This window comes from Macaca fascicularis, chromosome X (assembly GCF_037993035.2).
Source record: "Macaca fascicularis isolate 582-1 chromosome X, T2T-MFA8v1.1".
NCBI classification, from domain to species: Eukaryota; Metazoa; Chordata; class Mammalia; order Primates; family Cercopithecidae; genus Macaca; species Macaca fascicularis.
In genome coordinates, this window is record NC_088395.1 from 6,747,761 (window position 1) to 6,765,791 (window position 18,031).

Genomic DNA, 18,031 nt, shown 5'->3' on the forward strand with positions numbered 1-18,031 from the left:
ATAATCAGGCTGATTCCCTGGTGATTGACCAAGGCAGACACACCCCCGCAGCATAATCAGACTGATTCCTTGGTGATTGGCCAAGGTAGACACACCCCCACGGAATAATCAGGCTGACTCCCTGGTTATTGGCCCAGGTAGTCATGCCCCTGCAGCATAATCAAGCTGATTCCCTGGTGACTGACCCAGGCAGACACCCCACCCTGCAGCCTAATCACAGCAGACAGCCCCTGCAGCAAGATCAGGGGCTGCTTCCCCTGGTAATCTACCATTCACTCTTGCAATTTAACTTGCTAAATACCTCCTTGGGTTCCCCTGTCGCTCTGAAAGCATGTGAAAAGGAATGAGGTTGAATTAAAAAGCCCTCCCTACAGACAGCTTTCCTTTCTAAAGAGCTCAAGGTGATTTCCACAACCTAACATACCTTACCAAAAATTACTTCCAGAAGGAAAAGAAATAAAGTCAAGGGTTATATTATCATCTACAACTTAAGAACAGGAACAAAGTAGTAAGTGAGCAAAATGAACACCTAGAAGAAGGAAGACTACAGCAGCAAGTTTCTCTGAATCTAGTCACTAGAGCAATGACACTATAAGGCCACCTTCCCAGGGGAATTCAGGTTTGGCGCAGATAAAAGAGGAGATGGGAGGAGTGTAAAATGAATGGAAACGAGGTCTCCAAGAATGTTCTTTCAGGACAGAAGATATACTTTATCTTCATTTTGTGACTGGTATAATATTGAGCAGAAACCCTAAGGAAGAACACATTTCTGGATCGCAATTAGGCACGGCCTGTCTTTCTGCTCTATACATTCAGTCCAACGTTGTCCTCCTCTGGCTTGCTTTCCCTTCAGGTTAAGTATGATTTCTAATAATTTTGTCTTATCCTACACCTAACTCGTTTCAGAATATCAAAGCGGCACATCATCCGACTACTGTCGCTGCACATCATCTGAGCCAGCATCTCAGCATGATTTTAGTTTCTTCTCTCCAGCATTACCTTGTACATTTCTTTATACTCTTCAAGTCTTCTGCATGTTCTGCTCTGTCAAAGCACAGGTAATTGTGTATATGGCATGTAGATATGATCATTTTCAAAGAGAGACTTTCAGTATCGAAGTCCCTACTCACAACTGTGCGGCTAGTGAAAGTTAAAATAAGGATATGTGTGTGCACACACACACGCACACACAAATCATATGCCAAGAAAAAGGATTTGTCAAGTCAAAAATAAAAAAAAGTTAAAGAGGCGAAAAAGTAGTAAAGAAAGAAAAGAGAGCCATCTAGATAAGTTCTGAAGGACTGAACTATCTTTGAAGAACTAGCTCCTTGCTAGTTGTTCACCTTCTATAAGTTTCTATGACTGGCACCTTACTTAATTTGATACCTGCTCGCTTAGAAAGCCAAATGAAGACACTACGTTGATAGGATCACCAAGTAGATTCCATAAAACAGATTCACTAGCACTCCAGCCAAACTACCAGACTCGCTAGATAAAACATTTTTTCTTTTTAAGGATTGCAGTAGAACATATTTCAAGTATATCTTAGAATATAGAACAAAAAGTGTAGAAGGAAAACCATGTGAAAGGCTTGGGTAGATATGGAAGAAGTAAGACACGTGCATGCCTCATACATCATGAGTGCTTTGTAAAGTCAGAAAAGACACTCGGTCACAGAGTAACTTTATGGACAAACCTTAGCTACATTAACTAAAACAACAAGAACAACAACAACACTCATATGACTAAAATCAGAAATGCAAGAGGCAGCACTACAACCAATGCCACGAAAATAATTAAAGGAGAATACCATTTGTTGGCATATCCTTTGACAACAAATTGGATAACCTAAAAGAAATAAAAGAATTCCTAGAAACACACAACCTACCAAAACTGAATCATGAAGACAGAGAATCCCTGATGATTTTCAGAAGGGGGAAAAAAATGAAGACATAGAAAATCTTAACAGATCTGTAAGTAGTAAGGAGACTGAATCAGTAATAAAAGAAAAACTCCCCACAAAGAAAAGTCCATGACCAGATGGCTTCACTGGAGAACTCTACCAAACACGTAAAACACTATACGAAAAAGAAAATACAGATCAATATCCCTGATGAATACAGATTAAAAAATCTACATAAAATCTTAGCAAACAATTCCACAGCAAATTGAAAGGATCATATACATGAACAAGTGAAGTTTACTCCTGGAATGCAAAAATGGTTCAACATATGAAACCACATTTATAGAATAAGGAACCAAAAACAAAAAAAAACCTCAATTGATGCAGAAAGAAAACGCATTTGAAAAGCTCCAACACCCTTTCATGATTAAAAACAGTCAAATTAAGGATAGGAAAAAAAAAAACAAACAAACTACCTCAACATATTAGAGGCCATATATGAGAAGTTCACAGCTAATAGCATTCTCAATGAAGACTAAAGCTTTTCTTCTAAGTTCAGAAACAAGACAAGGTTACACACTCTTGCCACTTCCAGACAGCATAATAATGGAAGTCTCAGCCAGGCAATTACACAAGAAAACACAACAAAAGGCATCCAAAGTGAAAAGGAAGAAATGAAATTATCTTTGTTCACAGACTACATGATCATATACATATAAATCACTACAATTCAACATATTAAAAAAACCCCAAAATTGTTAGAACCAATAAACCAATTAAGCAAAGTTGTAGAATACACATCAAACAAAAATCAGGTGCATTTTAATACACTAACAATGAACAAGTTGAACAGAAAATTATAAACAACCCCATTTATAGTAGCATCAAAAGAATAAAATACCTAGAAATAAGAGAGGTGAAGGACCTGTAAACTGAAACTACAAAACAAAACACTACTGAAAGAAAGACACAAATAAATTGAAAGACATCTTACGCTCATGGATGGGAAGAGTTAATATTGTTAAGACATTCATAGCATGCAAAGCAATCCTACAGATTCAATACAATCCCTATTAAAATTCCAGTGGCATTTTGAGCAGAAATAGAGAAATACATCCTAAAATTCATAAAAAATCTCAAGGGATCCCAAATAGCCATAACAATCTTGAAAAAGAACAAAATCGGAGGTCTCACACGTCCTGATTTCCAAACATATTACAAAGCTACATTCATCAAAACAGTGCAGTACTGGCCTACATACTAATAGAATAGAATAGATAGCCCAGAAATAAACTCTCACATATTTGTCAGATGATCTTCAATGAGCCAGCCAAGACTACTCAATGGGGAAAGATAAGTCTCTTCAACAAATAGTGCTGGGAAAACTGGATATCCACATGCAAAAGAATGAAGCTAGACTCTAATTAACACCATACACAAAAATTAACTCAATATGGATTAAAGTCCTGAATGTAAGACCTAAAACTAAAACTCCTAGAAGAAAACATAAGTTAAAGTTTCATGAAATTGGAACTGGCAATCATTTATTGGCTATGACACCAAAAGCACAGGTAACAAGAGCAAAATTAGACAAATGAGATGACATTTGTCAGATTAATGTAATCAAAAACATATGCACACCAACAACTAAGTGGAAAGGGAGCCAGAATGGGAGAAAATGGTCATAAGTCATGTGTCTGATAACAGCTTAACATCCAAAATACATAAGGAACTCCTACAACATAAAAACAAAAACATAAAAATTAAAAATAAGCAAAGGATGTGCACAGGCATTTCTTCAAAGATAATACGGAAATGGCCAACAAGCAAATGAAAAGATTCTTGCCATCCCCAATCATCAGATATGCAAATCAAAACCATAAAGAGATATCAACTCACACCCATTAGGATGACTACTATCAAAAAAACCCAGGAAATGATGAGTGTTGATGAGAATGTGGAGGAATTGGAACCCTTGTAGATTTTTGGTGGGAATATACAATGGTGTAACAACTATGGAAAACAATATGGTGATCACTCAAAAAATTAATAATTACCATCGTATTCAGCAATTCCACTTCTGGGTATATCCCGAGAGAATAGAAAGCAGGATCTCAAAGAGATATTTGTACACTCATGTTTATATAAGCATTATTCACAAGAAGAGCCAAGGCGTGGATGTAACCCAAATGTCCCTCAACAAATGAACTATGAATAAACAAAATGTGGTCTAACATACCATAGAATATTGTTCAGCCTTAAAAAGGAAGAAAATCCTATCACATGCTGTAACACGGATGAACCTTGAGGGCATTATGCTAAGTGAAATAAACCAATCAAAAAAGATAAATACTATATGATTCTACTTACTTGAGGTACTGAGAGTAGTCAAAATCTTAGAAACAGAAAGCAGAATGGTGGCTGCCAGGGGCTGAGGGCAGGGCGAAATGGGGACTTGTTCAATGAGCACGAAGTTTCACATTTGCAAGATGAAAAATTTCTGGAGGTCCATTGTATAGCAATGTGAATAGACTTAACACTACTGAACCGCACACTTTAAAATAGGTAAAATGGTAAATTTTAGTGTGTGTGTCTGCTATCTACTACAATTAAATTTTTATATAGTAACTGTATGGATGTGTTTCACCAAGACTTGTCAGGGTCACTTCATGTGCAAATGGTGCAGAAAGACACTAGATGCAGAGAACTGAGTATCACGGTGCTCGTATCCATGCGTGAGATTCACAAACACTACCATTTGCAGTGGATGCAGACAGAGTGATTACAAAGGGTGTGTGTTTGCATGTGTGCGTGTGCTGCCTAGGAATAGTCAATCCACATGTTTGGACATGTGTATAAATATAAACAATAACATACATTTCAAAAGTAGGTATGCTTCGTATTAGTATCATTTTAAATCCAAGATTACTCACACAACTGCTGTTTTTTTCTCCCCTAGCACCGGGAATTCTAAAGACAGAGTATTCATCCTGCTATCCCAGAAGAATCTTTAAACAGTCTATTTTCAAGGTCTGTAATCTAGAACATTCTTGAACAAGGAGCAGCAGGCAAGCCCGTTCTGATTGAATGTCAGTTAACAAGCATGGAGGGAACAAAGTTGTCTTTCCTTTCCAAAGAAAACTGGATACAAGTAAAGAAAGGGCTGAACGGCATACAAACACACAGGCTAAAAATGAATTTGACTTTTTACTTTTCTTTTTTTTAAATTAAGCATCTTTGGGGAGATTTTGCTGCTTATCAATTTGTTAAAGTTTGAATAGTTGCTGAAATACTAATCCTATATCTGATTTTGAAAAGAAAAAGGCTAAACCATCTATTAAGGTAAACTTTGAAGACATTCTGTCATTAACATAATCTTTATATATAGTAATATAAACAATACTCAAATGTTTTTGGAAACCAGAAATCACTGAAACTAACGCATATTATTTTAAGAAGCTTTTAAAGAGAAAATTGAATCACAGCATCTCACAGCATCAGCCAAACTCTTTCAGGAGCACCAGGAGGGACTTAGTTTCGAGACTAAAGAAAAGAGGACAAACTAAGCATGCCCTACGCTAGACTTTAAAGGTGATTTACAAAACCATTGCTAATATTCACAAACATAATCCTGCAAACAGCGAGGCAACCGCACCTGGCATGAGCGCAGCCGTGGGGAACATTTCCTTTAACTTCGTTTGGCTTTCTTCCACCAGCTCCTCTTTGGACATCGGGAGCTGCAAGACGTCTATTATAATCTGTGCCGCCTCTAATGCCTTCTTACCCATAACCAGGGACTTTACATCCCAGCTGTATTTCTTGTCATAGCGATCACATATTTCTTGAAACACCACTGAATACAGTCGTTCAGTATCTGCAGGAAAAAAAAAGACAGAGATTTTTAGAGTGCATACTGTATCAACAGTAAGTTTGTATTAGGTCAGCATAAACATACACTGTGTAGGTCGCATTCCATCAACAAAGGCTTTTGTGGAGACCTAAGTGAACAGGAGAAAGGTTTGCAGGTCATTCTCACTAAATTATACTGTGGGCAGCCTCCTCTCAAGGCTGCTGGAGTTATGCCTGGAGTTGTGATTTGGAAACTTAGAACTCAGGAGAGAAATGAAATCTGTATGATTGTGTTTTCTGTTTAAATGTACATATTTGAATGTAAATATATCCTTGGAATGGTCAATTCCATCCAATAGCACAACGCATCATTACTTGGTGTTCCCAACAACATGGAAGCCAGCTCCAGTTGACAAAGTCCACTGCATGGCCCACTAGTATTAACGACATTTCCACTGCCCAGTGGGATGAATCCCCACCATGCCTGGCCAGGATGCTGCTGTGAAGCTCCCAGGTGAGAAGAGAACATTTAATACATAGGCTGTGTCACAGGATGGTGAAAGCTGACCTCAGAATTAACTCCCGGCTTGGCATTTACTCGGAGCACAGCCTCAGAAACATAGGGGGCCTGCAGGTGCCCGCTTTCCTCATGCTTACACAAGGTGAACAGGAATACTGCTAATAATAGTACCAGTACCACTACCATAGGCTACATTATACTACCTACAATATAATAACTAGTACTAGCTCACACCCATTTCTATTCATGTGTTTTTTCTGTATGTATATTTAATATACACATAACATCAATTGCACTCATATTACCTATAAGAATACTACTGAGGATGCTACTACAGCGAAATAATCCTACTTTACAGAATGAATACTTCATGGCACATAAGTAACATTCTAGTGCCAGCCTCCTAGAGCACGCTTCTTACACACTAGCTGTCTTCCCCACTCTTACTGTCTCCAGTGTGGGCCTAGAAAGATTACTTTACTGAAGAACCAACTAACTGACCTGCTAGGAGGCATTATTCACGAAAAAAGAAAATGCTTCAACACAGAGGAACGCCTACCAAGTAGAATTTCAAAACCAGGTAAGCTCCATGGAGCTGAATGTTGCCTGGTGACAATCCCCCCAAGGCTCCAGTGAAGGCAGAAGGTTGTTCCGAGGCCTGGGCAGAGCCCTTGTCTTCCAGTCTGCAGTGGCACAGAGGCAGTGCCTGAACCCGAGAGGCTGGGAATAGCCCTGTTCACACCTGATTTAAAAAGAAGACACACGGACGCATCTGAAAAAAATCTGGATTCAAATTCAGTTAGGAGACTGACCACCTGTTCTAGATTGAGCACTGAAGCCTTCCCACGGGGTATGGAGCAGCATTAGCAGGATGTAGTCGACCCTGAATATGTACAGCTGGACCCAACAATAAGTTCTGAAAAGAGCAGGTGATCTCAATGGCCTTTAACGGTCCCACAATGACATGAAAAAATATAATAATCATCCCTAAATACTACTTTTTTCCCCTGTAAGATAGTATCTGGGAGACCCAGAACACACTGAGGGAAGTACTGTGTATGCACAGAGAAGGCTGTGTGTATCGAAGAGGCATATAAGTCTTCATACTCCTACGTATGTTCACATGCTTACATGCACATACGCATGCATGCTTGTCTGTAATTGCCTCGATGCATTTTGAAAGTTGGCAGGGTATGAACTGCGATTAAAAGAGAGTTAAGGGCCGGGCATGGTGGCTCACGCCTGTAATCCCAGTACTTTGGGAGGCCAAGGCAGGAGGACTGCCTGAGCTCAGTAGTTCAAGACCAGCCTGGGCAACACGGCAAAACCCCGTCTGTATTTAAAATACAAAAAACTAGCTGGGCGTGGTGGCACATGCCTGTAATCTCAGCTACTCAGGAGGCTGGGGCAGGAGAATCGCTTGAATCCGAGAGGCGGAGGTTGCAGTGAGCCAAGATCGTGCCACTGCACTCTAGCCTGGGCAACAAGAGTGAAATTATGTCTTCAAAAAAAAAAAGAGTTATGGCAGGTTTTAACTCCAAAATATCTGCTCCTCCCAGACAGGCATGCAGAGGGCTGCCTGCACCACAGGGCGGGATTCACTGTGTCACACATGGAAGAGGCCGGCAAGGTCTCTTGTGAGCCGCTGCAATGGTAGGGCCATCTGTGCTTTGTCTCCTGCATCTTTCTCACAGAAGGTGAACGGTCATCTGTGTAGACACAAGGCCTGGGCAGTCAACCACATCCACTACCTATATGCAAAATTCCTGAATGAACCAAGGGCAGAGTGCTGCTGTCTTGAGAAAAAAAGTTTTCTGTATGGCCCTGTACCCTGTCCCTTCAGTTGCATCCAAACTGCATCTCTTGATTGCACCTGCAGTATCGGCTAGGGCTCTTGTCACCTTGTACTCAGAGGACTGGGCTCATTGATTGCTTTGGCTGCCACGATGTGGACTTCGCCTCTGTGCACGCTTCTCTCCCGGTCCCAGTACTTGCCTGGGGAACTCTCTGGCTCTTCCTCCTGGGATGGGGCTGAGGCTGGGCCCAGTCCGCCCTGTGGACACTGGGGACCAGGAGAGGCTGGTTGTTGTGGACTGGGCTCTTCCTTGAGCTTTTGGGTGGCCCCTGCCCTGCACTCCCCATCTTCCTTCCTCCCCCTGTGCAATGACCCCCTCTGTGGCCCTCTTCCCTGCAGCAGACCCTGGGTTGTCTGCCTCCTGATGTATGCTCTGGCTTTGACTGCTACCAGCAACAAGAAGAGCCCTCCTCTGTTCTTTCTCTGCTTTTCTTGGCAAATCCACCCACAGCTGCATCTGCAGGTGCCATTTCATTTTCAGCACTATAATATTTTTCTCCTTTTCCACCACAAGCTGTATTTTTATTTATTTATTTTTTGTTTGTAGACATGGGGGGGCCTTGCCTTGTGGCCCAGGCTGGTCTCAAACTCGTGGCCTCAAGTGATTCTCCAGCCTCGGTCTCCCAGTGTTGGGATTATGGCATGAGCCACTGCACCTGGCCACAAGCTGTATTTTATTAAGTTTGCTGTAAAACATACCAAACAAACCTCAGAACCTCCACCCTTCAGGATACTGGAGATTGTGAAGGCCCGATCCCTGAATGGAGGGGTCAAAGCCCTTTAGGGGAGTACAAAAGACAGGACTCTCAGAAAAGTTCCTGGGCTGGTTTGTAGAAGTCGAAGTTCAAGTAACAACCTGAGTAACTCAAGGCTTCCTGGATCCCATCCTGCACTCAGTCTCCCTACAGAAGCCGCAGAACAGAAGGAAGGGCTGGCCCACCCTCCTTCTCAACAGCTGAGCAGTGAAAAGCCTCCTCTAAGGGAGGGTTACCCAGGCATGAGTGCTCCTTTTATTGTCTTCTTCTCTGTGAGGGGGAGAAAGAGCCAGGGCTCTCAGGGCAAGGAGGTGGACGGACTGGCAGTGAGGCGGCACATTTTACTTCCTTGAGTGTTTGTTCTGGTAGTTGAGAGAGGAAGACTGACAAAAGGAAACCGCAGGCATCGAACAAGTGAGACACCACTGTCGGGTGTGAAAAGCCAAGCGAAGGAACAGAGGCCAGGCAGGACGAAGGAGGTGCTCCACGGAACCGTGGCTAAGGCGAGTGTGCGAGCAGGAAGAAAGGAGTGTGGACAAAGGCAGAAAAACAGCTGTATCCTCTAAAAATGCTTTCAACAGTGTTTGTTTAAAGCTTAAAATGTCATGGAGCTTTTAATTTAAAAGATACAGAACTGTGGGATGATAAATCTGTAGGGGACGGTGCAGACAGACACTTTTCCTCACCATTTAGATAAAATCATCCTCAAACCGTGGAATAAGAAAGGATCTAAACAAGTAATTAAACTCCTTAGATCAAATGATGACTACAGCCGTTGCTGATGGCATAATTAAAGGGACAGCGTTGTGAACGAAAAAATGCTGAAATAAGATAAAGGAGCATAAAACACTTGCATCAGGCCATCAGATGCATCTTCTTCCCTGCGTACTAACAAGCTTGCAGCTTTTAACATTGTTTCAGTGTCCTTTTTACCAGGAAAGGTCATGTTGTTTTTAACATGCTAGGGCCACATACACTACTACCTTCCTTAGGTGAATTAGAAAATATCCCTTGTGACTGTGACCACTCCCCTCCCCTCAGCTGGAATCTCTGTGGCATGTTGAGAGCAGCTTCTACAGTAGCTGCAAGGGCAGCATGGGGAGGGGGACAGCCTGGCAGGAAAGTGGAAGCTCTGAAGAAGCTACAGGGTGCCCCAGGGTGGGGCCCAAAGACTGACGGGTGTTTTCATCCTCAGAGGCAGCCTGAGTTCCCAGTGGCTCATGGAAGGCATTGCGGCTTAAATTAATTCAACTGTTACAGAAGCCCTGCGCCTGGAGGAAGCCTAGGCCCGTGGCCTGTAAGTTTCTGTCTAAGGTGGAGAGTAGGTAATTGCTGCAAATCAAGTAACATATTTTATAACTGAAAATGTATCTTAAATGCTCACTAAGTCCACCCCTGAGGCACAGTGGTCGATGTTTTACCCAACAAAGATATAAAAAGCAAGGGTTTCTCCCCAGCTGCTCTCTCAGGAAGCTGTACCTGCTCACCATGCAAATGGAGACCTATCTTCAATTTTATAACTGTGAGTTGCATTATCTAAGGGCAAAACACCTTGAGCCAACTGTCATTAAGGCACATATACAGTGATACGGTTTGGCTGTGTCCCCACCTAAATCTCATCTTTGTTACGCGCATCCCTGTGAAGAGACCACCAAACAGGCTTTGTGTGAGCAATAAAGCTTTTTAATCACCTGGGTGCAAGCAGACTGAGTCCGAAAAAGGAGTCAGCAAAGGGAGATAAGGGTGGGGCAGTTTCATAGGATTTAGGTAGGTAGTGGAAAATTACAGTTAAAGGGGGTTTTTCTCTTGCGGGCAGGGGTCACAAGGTGCTCAGTGGGGAGCTCCTGAGACTCATTGTCCAGGAGAAGGAATGTCACAAGGTCAATTGATCAGTTAGGGTGGGGCAGGAACAAATCACAATGGTGGAGGGTCATCAGTTAAGGCAGGAACTGGCTATTTTCACTTTGTGGTTCTTCCGTTGCTTCAGGCCATCTGGATGTATACGTGCAGGTCACAGGGGATATGATGGCTTAGCTTGGGCTCAGAGGCCTGACAATCTCAAACCGTAATCCCCAAGTGTGGAGGGAGGGAGGTGATTGGATCAGTGGGTGGTTTCCCTTTGCTGTTCTCGTGATAGATCTCACGAGATCTGAAGGTTTTATAAGTGTTTGCAAGTGCCTCCTTTGACCCTCTTTCTCCTGCTGCCTTGCCTTCTGCCATGACTGTAAGCTTCCCAAGGCCTCCCCAGCCATGTGGAACTGTGAGTCAATTAAACCTCTTTTCTCTATAGAATACCCAGTCTCAGGGAAGTTCTTTACAGCACTGTGAGAACGAACGAACATTAATACATATGGGAAGGCCTGATTTTGCCCCTACCCCCATGTTCATACAAGACCTAGGGCTTGCATGAGACCTGCAGAAAACTCCCAGCTCAGCTGCACGCCCTGGGACAAGTTTCTTAGCCTGTCTGACATACGATGTTTACTGGAGAAATGTATTTAATAGCCGCTGACCTGCAAAGGGGCGGTGGCCTTAAAGTTGGGGGCGGGGCAGGGGTGGGGGGAGGCAGGCAGCCCAGGCAGTGAAGCCAGGCCCTGTAAAGCCCAGTGGCCTTTCGGGAAACCCCAGCTCTGCAGCTTTCTAGCCGGAAACTCTGGAAGCTAGCAGCCTTGGGTAAAGCACCTATAAAATGAGGATCCTAGTCATACTGCATGTCTTATAAGCCTGCTGTGCCTTGGCTTGCACACCTCTAAAATGGGATCCTAATGACGTACTCATGCCACACACCTTCCAGGTGGTTGCGTCCATGGAGTGAAATAATCTGTGTTGTGCTCTGAGTGCTTGGCCCAGAATTACCTCTGAGCATCAACATATGGAATCATTAGGGAATGCTTTTGTTAACTGTGAGTTACGGGGAATTGACAAGATCTGCTGTCTCCCTTAACAGCAACGCTCCAATAACAGCAAACAGCTGTTGAACTTGAGAAACTAAAGTGCCTCCTACCAAATATTTTGCTTAAAAAACAAACAAAACAACTATCAATTATTTGGAATTCACCAATACATCACACCTGCTAGGCACATTAAACCAGCTTCACAAACACTTCTTAATTGCCGGGGCTGCAGAGGAACACAGCCTCTGCTCCCAATTCCATAACCCCAAAGCTTCTGAAAATGCTGCAAAATCTGTACTGGGCCGGCATGAGGTGGCTTTAATGGTCCACATTTATCATACTTAGTGCAACTCTTCAAGCACTTCCCTAAGGAAATACTAATGGATTTGATTACGGGTGCTGCCTGAGAACCCCCGAGAACGTTATGTGTCGTGGAACATATAAATTCTAATACCTTTTAAAAATAACCTATATTTAAATACATCTGGCTCCACAGATTTTGGGTAAGGGATTATGAACCCAAGTTTGTGACTGCTTACTTATGAAGTCACACTTTGTGCATCTTGCACAACTGAATCTACTTAATGCTTTTTTTCCCCAAAACTAATCTTGATATATCTTGAACATACTTTTTATTATTCCCAATTACAAAAAAGAGAAAAACCTAAAGCCAGTGATTTGTGTTAGATAGGCTAGGTCCTTAAAGACACAAAATAAACTATAGAAAGGCTGATCCTGAGTTAGAATCAAATCGTCACAATCTCACAGTTATAAAGATGTTAGCTGATTATGTGAGTGTGCATTTTAAGAGTTCAACTTTTCTTAGACAAGGTCTCACCTGAGTGTAGTAGGGTGATCACATCCCACTGCAGCCCTGACCTCCTGGGCTCAAGTGATCCTCCCACCTCAGCCTCCCAAGTAGCTGGGGCTACAGGTGTGTGCCACCACACCAGGCTGATTTTTAATTTTTTTTGTACAGACAGGGTCTCCCTATGTTGCCCAGGCTATTTTTGAACTCCTGGCCTGGAGTGATCCTCCCATTTTGGACTCCCAGAGTGCTGGGATTACAGGCGTGAGCCACGGTACCCAGCCAAGAGTACAGCTTTTCATTGATCATGTTACAAAAGAGGTTTGTTCAAAAAGATTAAAGCCCGTGTCCTAAGTAGACCCCTCAGATGCTGCTTTCCTAGCTTGCACTTCCTTCTGCTCAGTTGGGGCAGCAGTGGAGGGGCAGGACTGCCTACAGGTACAGGTCCAGCAGCCCCCATGCTGCTGCAAAGAAGGCTCCCAATGTTGACTTTGGTTGGGGCAATGGTACAGGGGCAGACTGCCTGTAGGTACAGGTCCACCAGCCCCCATGCTACCAAAAAGGCTCCCGATGTTGACACTGGCCAGGCCCTTGCAAACAGGCCAGGCCCAAAAGGTTCACCATTTATACTAGCTGCTTTAATGAGGGCGATGGTCTTATGTGATGGTCACCACACTGCAGTGTAGAATGAGAGCTGAGTAGATGCAAGTGAGCTCAAACAAAGATGGAGGCCATGGTGCAGGCGAATGTGGGGCTGGCACCACTGGGCAGGGTGCTAGTCACCCAATGAGTGACAGCTTCACAACAAGGCCTTAGCTTCCTCAGAAGGGCTAAGCACCTTAGTGGAAGCTGAGGAAGGCGGGTCAGCGGTGTTTTTGAATGTGTATAAAACAACATTTTAAAGTGAAGTTGCTTTAATTAAAAAACCCAGCATCCAGTACATTTTGATAGAAGTGGTGGTGTCATTTTTCTAAACCATTTTGACAGTTCATAGTAGGTAATCAGTAATTGTTGAATTTATTTAAAATGTAAACCCACAAGTTTTGTTAATCTAAGATATTCTACTGCTTCTTTCCTAAACACCTTGATTCTCGAAATGAGGTCCCTAGACCAGCAGCATCAGTATGAAGTGAGATGCTGTCCAACTACATATTCTTGGACTCTGTCTTATTCCATTTTCTGTTGCTTATTAACAGAATGCCTAAAACGTGGTAATTTATGAAGACATTTATTTCTTACAGTTATGGAGACTGAGAAGTCCAACCTCGAGAGGACACATTTTGGGAGGGCCTTCTTGCTGGTGGCAACTCCATGGAGTGTCAAGGCAGCACAGGGCATCACAACTTGAGGGAGCTGAGTGTGCCAGCTCAGGTCTTTCTCTCTGTCTCTTTTTTTTTCTTTCTTTTCTTTTTGAGACGGAGTCTCGCACTGTCGCCAGGGTTGGAGTGCAAAGGCATGATCTCGGTTCACTGAAACCTCTGCCTCCCAGGTTCATGCGATTCTCCTGCCTCAGCTTCCCGAGTAGCTGGGATCACAAATGCACACCACAATGCCCAGCTAATTTTTTGTAGAGGTGGGGTTTAGTAGAGATGGGGTTTCACTATGTTGGCCAGGCTGATCCCAAACTCCTGACCTCAGGATCCGCCTGCCTCAGTCTCCCAAAGTGCTGGGATTACAAGTGTGAGCCACAGTGCCCAGCCTCTTTCTGTTCTTACAAAGCTACCAGTCCCACTCCTTTGATAACCCATTCATCCAATAACTCATTAATCTATTAATCCTTGAATGAAAGGGTCCACATGAGGGCAGAGCCTTCGTGACCCAACACCTGTTAGAGGCCCCACACCTCTCAATACTGCCACACTGGGGATTAAGTTTCAACATGAGTTTCAGAGAGAACAAACATTCCAACCACACAGCAGACCCTACCCCAGAGCTACAGAATCAGAAACGGGGGTGGGGCCCAGCAATGTGTGTTTTTCAGAGCCCCCTCAGTGATTTGAATGTGTGCTCAAGTGGAGGGCCACTGACCTGGCATTATGTTTTCATGGAAGACTTCTGCTCTATAAAGTTGTGATTTTAAAAATATATCAATCTTAACTAAGAAGTGTTTGATTGTACATATACAAATGTACAAATTAGTACAAATTAAAGAATAAACAATCTATGATGACATTCATCCCAGTACGTACTTTTCTTTATATTGTACCCCATTATGATTTAGTTACATTTCTTTTCCTATTTCCCTCTGCCACCCCCAAATCAGACTTATGTTAATGTGTTTGTAATGAAAGCAAGATTTAAAAATAAGGACCCTTAAATATGCTCCATTCTTTCTCAAGTTAACTGCAGCAAACGATTCCAATAAATTGGAGTTCTCAGTTAATCATAGTTAATTAGGTCTGCATCAAATGAGATGTAAAATTCAGTGAAAGTTATGCACAGCATTCTCAGACATGGCCAGCATAAAGCACTTGCAAAGACATGCCCTAATAAGCTAGCTCTTTTAAAGAAACATGCATCTTGGAATAAAAACATTGACAACTTAATGGAACATACTATATGCAAGGATTACTTAATTGGCTCAACTCTCTTAAATGGAAATCAAGAAAAAAACATTTTCTATCTAGGCTGGAATCATTACATATGAAAGCACAGTTGTCCTTGGTGACCTTCTTTTGAGAGTAACTACTGAAACTTGTACACCACTATATATATATGTTCTAACATAAGATCCAGATCATCCTTTTCTTCTACTGAAAGCATTTCCAGCTTTATGAAAGATATTGGAAAATAAGGGTCCATTTCCAAAAACCAACTTTCAGTCAGTAGCACAGCAATCCTAAAAATTGAGCTTTGAACTACCTAAGCTTGGAAACCCAGCCCTTCACAGGAGAAGGGTTTCAGCTTTCTGAAATGGCCACTTCTGATATCTGGGGTTGCCTTGGGCTTTTTTTGACCTTCTTACACAGCCAAGCTTACTTAATAATCCCCAGAACCCAAACCGCAAAAACTGTTCTGAAAGGTCGCTGTGGGCAACAGCTGTTTCACATTGCTCTCTATGCTCCTGGCACACAGCACAGAGCCCAGATCCTGTCGGCAGTGCTATTTCACTTCACTCCCAGAGTCACGTCCACGCACATGGCTGCAAGGGGGAGCTGGCCTGAGCCTGCAGTGAGGAGTGAGGCCAAACCACACCACCTCTTTGCATGGACTGGAAGAGTCTATCTGCTCAAAGCATCCTAGTGTCATAGGAAGGCATTATTACATTTGTGGGAAGACAAGAGAAGCCCACGAAAAGACCAGATTCTGGTAAATGAGGAGGCACTGAGTTATAAAGTTAACTGTACATGTGTGAAGGTAAATGAAAATCTCTTCAAATGAGAACGAGCAGAGGCTGTTCATCCAGAGATTGTATATAGCAAGAGAGTTGGACACCAGCAGTCGTCTTTGGCAGAAGCTCAAATGCAGGTGGGGGAGCGGGAAAGCTTTACAGTGGGAAAAGGGAGGCTTCAGTGGGCCCTGACTGGAGGCTGTTGTCGTGGAGGCTGGGGGTGGCTCACTAGAAGTTAGGCATCCCATGGGATTGGCTTGGGAAACATTTTGGCTCTCTGGCTGGTGGTGGAAACTCTGCAGGCATGCCTGATACAATCAAGTCCCTTAAAGGAGATAGTCATGAGCTGGCCAAGGACCCTGGGCCGCCAGCTAGACTCATGGGATGAGTGTGGCTGCCCTCCTACCATGGCCTGCCTCCTGGTTTCTTCTCAGCCACCTTGGCCATCCGTTACCAAACCCTTAGCATGTTTCCAGGTGGATGGTGGGCTAGGCACTTCTCTCGGGGCTCCCTGCCCTGCTCAGCCTCATTCATTCCACATTCCACAGGCACTCCTGCATCCCCTACCACACGCCCTTGCCCAGCCTTTGGTAACGACCAATCAGAATGAACTAATCTCCATGCCACCTCTACACCAAAAAAGACCCTGCATCAGGTCACTGTTTATGAGGAGAAACTGCAATGGTCAGTAATAGAGTTTGTATATTTATTCCCTCCCAAATCTCATGCTGAATTGTAACCCCCAATATTGGAGGCAGGGCTTGATGGGAGGTCAACTGATCATGGGGGCAGATCCTTCGCTTGGGCCATCCCCTCCTTGTTGATGAGTGAGCTCTTGCTCTGAGTTCACATGAGATCTAGTGGTTTAAAAGTGTGTGGTAACTCCCCCCCAACTCTCTCTCTCTTGCTCATGCTTTTGTCATGTTATATGCCTGCTCCTGCTTAGCCTTCCACCATGATTGTAAGCCTCCTGAGGACGCTCCCAAAGCAGCTGCCACTATGCTTCCTGTATAACTTGCAGAAATGTAAGCCAATTAAACCGCTGTTCTTATAAATTATCTAGACTCAGACATTTCTTTAAAGCAATGCAAGCACGGTCTAATACAGAAAACTGGTACCAGAAGTGGTGTGTTGCTACAAGGATACCTGAAAATACGGAAGTGACTTTGGAACTGGGTAACAGGCAGAGGTTGAAAGAGTTTGGAGGGCTCGGAAGACAACAGGAAGATGAGAGATAATCTGCAGCTTCCTACAGAACCGTTAAATGGTTGTGATCAAAATGCTGATAGTGATATGGATGGTGAAGTCCAGGCCGACAAGGTCTCACATGGAAATGAAAAACTGAAAACTGGAGGAAAGGTCACGCATGTTATTTCTTAGCAAAGAACTTGGCTGCATTCTGTTCATGCCCTAGGGTTCTGTGGAAGTTTGAACTTCAGGGTAATCATTTAGGTTATCCAGCAGAAGAAATTTCTAAGCAGCAAAGCATGTTATATGTAACCCGGCTTCTTCTAACAGCCTATGCTCAGATGCAGAGGCAAAGAAATGACAAAGTTGGAAGTTATATTTAAAGGGAAGGTAGAGCAAAAAAGTTTAGGAAATATGCTGCCTGGCCACGTGGCAGAGAAAGAAAAAGCTTTTTCAGGAGAGGAATTCAAGCAGGCTGTGGAGCAACCACTTGCCAGAGAAATTTGCATTATTTAAAAAGGAGGGAAGTGCTGACACAAAAACAGTGGGGAAAAGGTTTCACAGGTATTTCAGAAGTCTCCAAGGCAGCCTCTCCCATCACAGGCCCAGGGGACTAGAAGAGAAGAGTGGGTTTCTGAGCCAGACCCAGGGCCCAGCTGCCTCAGAACACTGCTCCCCTCATCCCCACTGCTCCTGCTTCAGCCAGGGCTCAAAGGGAGCTCATCCTGGTGTTCTATAGTGCACAAGCCACACGCTTCAGTGGCTTGCTTTCTGTACAGCCTGCAGAATTGACAGCCATTTAACCCCATTTTCTTACAAATTACCCAGACTCAGGCATTTTGTTATAGCAATACAATATGTCCTAACACAATCAGGAAACTTTAACACAGTCTGGATAACTGTCACACCTATGTGGGCTTGGATGCTG

General features: G+C 43.3%; 1 protein-coding gene across 4 annotated transcripts in view; it reads right to left on the minus strand.

Moving 5' to 3' along the window:
• PUDP (pseudouridine 5'-phosphatase) overlaps positions 1-18,031 on the minus strand; it is a 175,018-nt gene that overhangs the window by 127,084 nt on the left and 29,903 nt on the right. For all 4 annotated transcript variants that reach the window (XR_006695338.3, XR_012429965.1, XM_015443417.4 and 1 more), the window contains exon 2: positions 5,559-5,777. Coding sequence is in view for 2 of the 4 variants with exons in the window: in XM_015443417.4 (XP_015298903.3) it covers positions 5,559-5,777 (219 nt within the window). In the remaining 2 variants the exon portion in view is untranslated. The remainder of the gene's footprint in view (positions 1-5,558; positions 5,778-18,031) is intronic.